This window comes from Pyxicephalus adspersus, chromosome 7, assembly GCF_032062135.1.
Source record: "Pyxicephalus adspersus chromosome 7, UCB_Pads_2.0, whole genome shotgun sequence".
Classification (NCBI taxonomy): Eukaryota; Metazoa; Chordata; class Amphibia; order Anura; family Pyxicephalidae; genus Pyxicephalus; species Pyxicephalus adspersus.
The window spans coordinates 65,122,794-65,130,286 of record NC_092864.1 but is presented as its reverse complement, the minus strand read 5'-3'; the positions used below and the strand labels follow the sequence as shown (position 1 = coordinate 65,130,286).

At 33.4% G+C, this 7,493-nt stretch overlaps 1 protein-coding gene across 3 annotated transcripts in view; it reads right to left on the bottom strand.

Moving 5' to 3' along the window:
* Positions 1–7,493, bottom strand: part of GULP1 (GULP PTB domain containing engulfment adaptor 1) — a 234,068-nt gene that overhangs the window by 27,541 nt on the left and 199,034 nt on the right. For all 3 annotated transcript variants that reach the window (XM_072418794.1, XM_072418793.1, XM_072418795.1), the window contains exon 10: positions 7,184–7,276. In XM_072418794.1, the coding sequence (XP_072274895.1) occupies positions 7,184–7,276 (93 nt within the window). The remainder of the gene's footprint in view (positions 1–7,183; positions 7,277–7,493) is intronic.

The window sequence follows — 7,493 nt, the reverse complement described above, 5'->3', positions numbered from 1 at the left end:
TTACTTTAATACATTGCTGAAAGGTTAGGTTTTGGATACAATTCAGGGGTCACTGCTTTGTGTCAGTGCTGGTCATATACAGAGTAATCTGATCATTTGATAATGAATTTATTTATTTTTGTTACCCAAAGCATCCCCTTAATCATCATTAAAAGAACATTTTCGTATATGTTTTTTTTTTTTTTTGCCTAAAGGTAGTTCTCCATCACCACTGTCATCATCATTCTTCTTTATCATTCCACTCTTTTGACAACAAAGCTTACCTCAAAATGACTGCCCCACACTATTGTGGCATCAATCAGTTTGTGATTCCCAGTGGAAATTGGGTAAAGTGGGACTTTAGGAAAAATAATTAAATTGATTGTGTATGATGCCATCTGTCACGTTTCTTCTAATACCCCAGCTATATATTTTTTTACCTGTTGATATTGCCAGTAGATCTGTTAATTTTACATTTCTTGAAATCATATACCAGATCTGTCACCCAAAGGATAGGGTAGTCTTAATGGACAATTTAAAATACTTACAGTAACTTAACTTATAGTCATTTAAAAAATTGTGGCAGGAAACCAGTGGCTGGCACCTTGGCTTCCCAAACTATAGTGCTGGTTCTTAAAAAAAACTAGCTTTTCCAGATATAACAATGGGTGGAAGTGAGTGGTAATAAACCATATTCATTATTTATTTGTCTGCAATGTGTCTATGCTACAGCTCCACAGAGGCAGCAGTTCAGTGAAGTGAAGAAGTAGTAACCACGCCACAACCCCAACAGCCTAACTCAAGACTAACATTTAAGGCAGTTACATTAACAGTTTGTTTTTTCAGATATAAAAAGATTAAAACCTCCTAAATAACGCTTGTATCAGCCCTGGTGGGGTTATATGGTGCCACTTTCTGCTGGGCAGCTTGTCCTGATAAAGGTAGAGGAAAAATACGTGATCTACTTGGTGGCCAACTGGACATACAAGGGGAGTTGTAAAAATCAAAACTACTGTGTTATTGCTAGCAACAGACTTCTTCGTAAATATATTTTTTTACTTTACTTATAGATCAACTTTAATATATGACCATTCTTTCTGTTAGCAAACACTTCTCTAAATTTCACTGCAATATTTACAGCTTAATAAATATAACAACTGTAAAGAGAAAGATCTACGTCTGTTAGGAGCAGTTTGGAAGAGTTATGTGCCGTATGCCCACATTTTATAGCTAGCAAATCACCTTTAACACTTACATGAGTCTGTCGACTCAGAGTTTAAAATTCTATATAATTTCTGATTTACATCTCCTAAGAAACAGCAAAGGACACATCTTGAACTAAATGGCCACAATGATGAATTTCTTTACCTCTGGTTGACATGTTGTGGGCTGCGTATTATTTTGTTTCTAATAAAATCAATTTTATTTATAAGGCTCTATTTATATATATGTAATAAATTAAGATGAAAGCATGCAAGTGTCTTTATGAAAGTCAAATTTCCCATCTATATGGAACTTACTGCACAACTTTGGCATGTTTCAACTCTGCCTTGGAAAACAAAGCTGAAACCGCAAATAATTTGTGGGAACTTGATGGGTATTATTTCAGCACAGAGACTTGCCTCTAATTAAAAGAGATTGTTCGGAGACAGCTCAGAAAAATATGCAGAACAAAGCAATATTCCCTTGGGATAGTTTTATGTTATAAAACATTTTTGCACCAATGGTAACCACTGTTTATATTTCATATTTATTTTGTTTTCAATTTTGGAATGTGTATAGATCAAGATTTCTAGTGGAATTGTTTACTTCAATCAGCTAACATGGTCTTTTCAAGCAAGAAGGCATTTATGTAAACATAGACCAAGTCTTTAATGGCAGTTTATTACGCGATAGCTTGGAGTAAAATAGTCCCAGCCTCTATGTGTGCCACTAGTTACAATTTTAACCTCCTGGGCGTTTCACTGATGTCTGGATTTCTGTACAAAAAGCGTTACACTGTTTTTCATGAATTTTTTTTTTTTCAATTGTAGACCTGTAATTTACAGAAAAATGTCCGAACAAGGGTCTAGTAGATATCTTAAATATAATAAAGCTTAAAACACACAATCATGTAAAAAAAAAAAAAAAAATAACTTTAATAATAATAATAATAAAATTAAATAAAAAACACAACAAATCAGCATAAACAAGAATGCATAAATAAATAAAAAATACTAAAAATGCAATAATTCGGTATACTGTATAGTAATATATTTTTCTAAAACACCTCCCTAGTGTATTAAATTTAAAACAAAATTCAATCCAACGTCACATACCTATAGACAAAGTAAAGCAGTTTGTATTATTTTCTATTGGATTGGATACAGGACTTTTTATTGAATCCAATACAAAATATTTGAATTTCCCGCTACGACCCCCGTCGACGGGCATGTGCACTAAAATCATCAGCAATCGCTTAGGGACGCGTACGTGAACGCCGAGTGTTCTAATTCTTTCCGTACTTCCATGCAAAAAGCCTTACATTTTTTGCATGGAAATTTATTTTAGATTGTAGACTATCATTTTTAGGCATAACTCACCGAAATATGTCCAAAATGTAATAAATTTAATATTAAACTAAAAAAAAAATAATAAAATAAAATTTTTTTTTTATAAAACATTATAAAAAAAATCTTAAAAAAAAAAATTGGGTGTAATGTAATGTAAGTGTACAGTAGCTTATATAATATTTATATAATACAATTATATATATATTATATATAGATTTCTTTGTATTGGACAGCTTTTTTGTATTGAATCCAATACAAAGTGATTTAAATTTCCCACCCCGCCTCCCGCCCACACCGACGCATGTAGCGACGTCACCGAGAAACCCCGGAGGTCATCACTGCACACGCTGGGAGAAGACAGAAGAGAGAAGACGTCTCCGGAGGAGCTGCAGGGACAGGGTAAGTGTTTTTTTTCAGTTGTAATCCGATTGTCATACAATGTTGTATGACAATCAGATTGCACTGTAACGCTTGTTTCTATTTTAGCTATCCCGAAACCTGGTACGGGGTAAACGCCCAGGTGGTTAAACAAAATCTTCCACAACACAATGTAATATATAACAAAACACCCTAAATTTGAACTTTTAGTTACACAACTATATAAAAAAATAAATACATATAAAGGAGCTGCTTTACTTGCCAAATGATTATTAATTCTGCCCATGCCACCTTTTTTTTTCTTCCTGCATGAACCTTAAGTGACAACACAACTGACTGGATGCTCCTTCTTTATAATATAATTGTGGTTTTGTTATTTAGGGACAATCAAGAAGTTGATACCAAGTAAAATGTGAGTACAGGTCGTCCCCAAGATAAGGACATCTGACATACAGACGACTCCTGGATATGAACAGGGCTTCCCTGCTCGCTCATGTGCAGGTCGGAGGCTCGATAGGGGGAGGGGGCGGTTCGAATTAATTGCAAAAGAAAAGTTTTGCTAAACACAGATGAGGTTATGGGTGATCTTAAGGACTGAGCTCTGCAATTTATTGTAACTCTTTAATGACCAAGACAAACTCTGCAGTTGTTTATTATTGCTAATCAAGGCACAGCTTTGTGATTCATCCTCACTGTGAGGATTTTCTACAGTAACTGACACCATGCTGCCTAATAATATGTTGAGACAAACATCTGTCCTAAGTGCATTTATTAAAATAATGTACCTGTTCCAACCTACATACAAATTCAACTTAAGAACAAACCTACAGTCCCTATCTTGTACATCCAATCACTAAGCCTGCTAGACTTTAGTTTAATCTGCAACAGCAAGCTCCCAGCTTGATGCTGGTTATTTTTTATTGGGTTAATGTCACCCTCCTTGTGGATGGACAGTGGTTCACATGATTTAAGATGGTCAAGTCTTATTGATTTTGAGCCTTCTTTGAGAGATAATATTGTTGGTTATATAATGTTTCTGTTTTAAGGTAAATTTTATTTAAACCCCAATAAAGTGGCAAAAACTTTACATATTAATGTGTCTGATGGTATTATATTTTGTGGGTTGAATATATTATGCTTTTAGGGGTAAGCTGAAATTGGGCATGTACAATCACATATACACCACCACTGCAATTCACAGAAGTAAAACACTGTTTGTTAAATGATTGTTTCTATTCTTTTAGAAATTTGCTCTCTAAAGCAGCTTACTCTGAAAATTTGGCTGCTCTCAGCTCACCCTTCAGTGAGGCTTGGGAGTCTTACCCTTCAATAATTTTGGTAACTGTTGTGAGTCTGTTGGACAGAGTTAAAGGGTACAAATTGCATTTTGAGTGGGATCCAAAGTATTCCAGGACAATTTGCCTAGAATTGGTCTGTTTGGGTGAATGTGAATCCTGGAAATTTGCTGACAATTCATTGTACAGTAAATTCATATTTATTCTTTCTGGTCTTATTTATGCTCATTTCCCTCAATTAGAAAACCCCATTTATAATATTCACAGCACTGTGCAATCCAATGAAGCCTGACTGACTAGTAAAGTTTCCCCTTCATGTCAACAAAGTGCTGATGAGCAAAGAAATACAGAAAGCTAGCACTAAAACAAATTGTTGTATTTTACAGTGAACTATAGATATTTTTATTATTAAAAGAACACAAACTAACAAAAATTTGGAAACATTTAGTAATGTCTTATGCCCCTATGCAGACTGAAAAGTTCACCTGGCTTGACATTTGTTTTTAGCTTCCAACATACACAGGTCTGTGGAGAAAAGGGAAAGTACGCAACAGACAAAAATGTAAAATAATAGAGTCAACCATATAACATAGAGAGCATTTATGATACTAATTTAATTTCCAGATGCAAGAATATTTAAACCATGTCGCTATTTTAACCACTTGGATACATTATAGAAACCAAAGAAACGAAGGCCCTTTGAATTTATCTGTAAGGTTTCCAAGCTGGCTAATTTCCAAATAAGTCTGAATTAGGTTTTGTCTATATTCTAATATTTAGCCCTTTTGTTATTATAGACCAACTGTAAGTTTTCACCTTTGAGCCAAGCCAAGTTGCAAATTTAAAAAAAAAGGGCAACTACCTGTCTGAGCTAGCACGGAGTGGGATCTGGAATTTTTTATGATGTGTTGACTTAAGCCTTTCTGTTTGAAAAACTGTGGGGTCATAGGTTTTCCTTTCCTCCCTTTAAGTACATCATTATACTCCTATATTTGCATAAGGGGCAAAAACCATCATTGTATTGGCAGCTTATTTTAGGCCACAGTGACTATAAGTCGGTAGTTTTGAATGGGTGATGTGCATGAGTTTATGTATGCTCCCATGCACATGAAGCCTGACATGAAACAAGTGACTTTTTCTTAAATAATCACTACTACTGGTTGAAGAGATCATTGAGAAAAAAAAACTTTTAAAATGTCTAAAATGATACAGAAGGTGCTGCAGTCAACAGCTTTTAAAATAGGTAAAATCTTATCCTATGTAACCACCTATTAACCTTTAGTTGACCCTTGTCAACTCAAAAACACATTTTTTTCCTCTTTTAGTTCTTAATTTTAGTGTAATTTTAAATAGTACAAATTACAGAAAAAAATTATACTTTTTATCTACAGTAAAACTACTTCTTAATACTCAATAACGAATAAATCTAGGGAAAAATCTTTTTATTCAATACTTTGTTATTTGGGAAAAGTCAACATTGCTCTGGTCTATAAAGTTTAACAAAGTTTACATTTGGAGTTTGATGTAAGAAAAAAAATGAAATCATTGTAAAAAGTAAAACAAAATAAAGATATTTAGATTATATATTATAAACATATATCAGATGATTTTTAATATTGCCTGGTTTTTGGTGGTAAGCAGCACTTTAAATAAAGCATTTCCAATACAGCCTGAACCCTTAATACTGAGAGGGAACCTTTAGTTTCCATCCTATTTCTACACTCTTGTATTTCTACACATTTTGCTACATGACAGAATGTATTCACAAAAAAATGTAGCAAAATATAGTAATTAATTTGAAGATGGTGTACCATGCCATCATTTATTTATTAAATACATTTGGAGCTCTGTTACTAACAAAAAGTCATAGGGCAATAACTGGATAAAAAATAATTTTGGAACATTAGAGTTTGATCACAAAGTGCTGAAAGAAACTCCCATACTATTTCATTGCACATTGTAAAAAATGAGGAGCTGATCATAAAAGAAAAGGAGTTTTAGAAGATACAAAGGTGCCTTTTGTCAGTCCCTTTACAGTTGCAATATTACCAGTAATTTAAATCAGACAGTTAATTCTCTTGATGACATATAAGTCAATATATATTATGTCAATATATATTATGGTTCATGGATAATATATGTCCTCTAGATTAAGGATCAGTGAAAATATAAAATACAAAATACAGTATGGCCCCACATAGAAAGGGAAAGACCTTTCATCGATACTTAACAGCCCACCTACAACTAAAGGACAAAAACAAGATTCTTTGGAGAACAACAATGTTTAAATTTTGGACAAAGAAGTAAAATGGTTCTAAAGAAACTATGGGCATGGTTTACAAAGGCTCTCCAAGATTGGAGAAGAAAGACTGTCATGGAGGAACCTGGGTAATCCCGTAAAAATGAGACTGATTTGGTCAAGGGTTGAAAACATTTGCAGAATATTAGGAAAGTATTTTAAGAAATCCATTTCAGGTTTGCTGGACCAATTAAGAAGAGTAGCGGAAGTAGATGGCGACACCCATGATTTAAAGAGTTGCAATCAGGCAGGTTAGGGTATTTTATTGTAGATTTTCTATCCCTTCTGCATTAAAGGACCTGCATTATTTACAAATGTTTAGTTCCCCTTTAAACTTGAAATATGATTCAACTAGGATGTATCTCTGGATATCACTTGACTCAGTAAGGCAACTGTTTTATAACAATTTACCCCTTAAATTATATACACAACTTTATACCTGTTGCACATGTACATTTTAGTAAGTGCTTCTGCATTAGGGTTGACCAGTTTTGTTTTGAATGCAGGGTAATGTCTTATGATCAAACCTGCTTGAAAGAGCAAAATTACATTTTCAAAAAAAATCAGGAAGTTTATTTAACTTTGAAACGTTCAAAATGTAAGTGTCACAAAAGTATCAATAATAAGTATAACAAACTATTGTCTGAGTTTCCATATAAATACATTTTTGTGTTACTTACAGGTGAGGAAGTTAGATCACGTATTCTTAACTGATTTTCCAAATCTTGTACTTTGTATTTTAGTTCAGTGTTTTCTGTTTCTAATTCCTGAATCTGTACAAAGGAACACATAGCAAGTCATCATCAAAACAGTAGTTCTTAGTCCTAAAGATAAATATACTATGGTAATTCATTGCTTTACAAATGTGACTCCATTTGCATATATTTTTAGTCCCAGAATGTAATTTATGACAACCTAATTTTTTGTTTTTCCTTTGCTTTGTTAGAATACGCTGTCAAGTTGTCGAACATCTTTAAAAAAAGACTTATT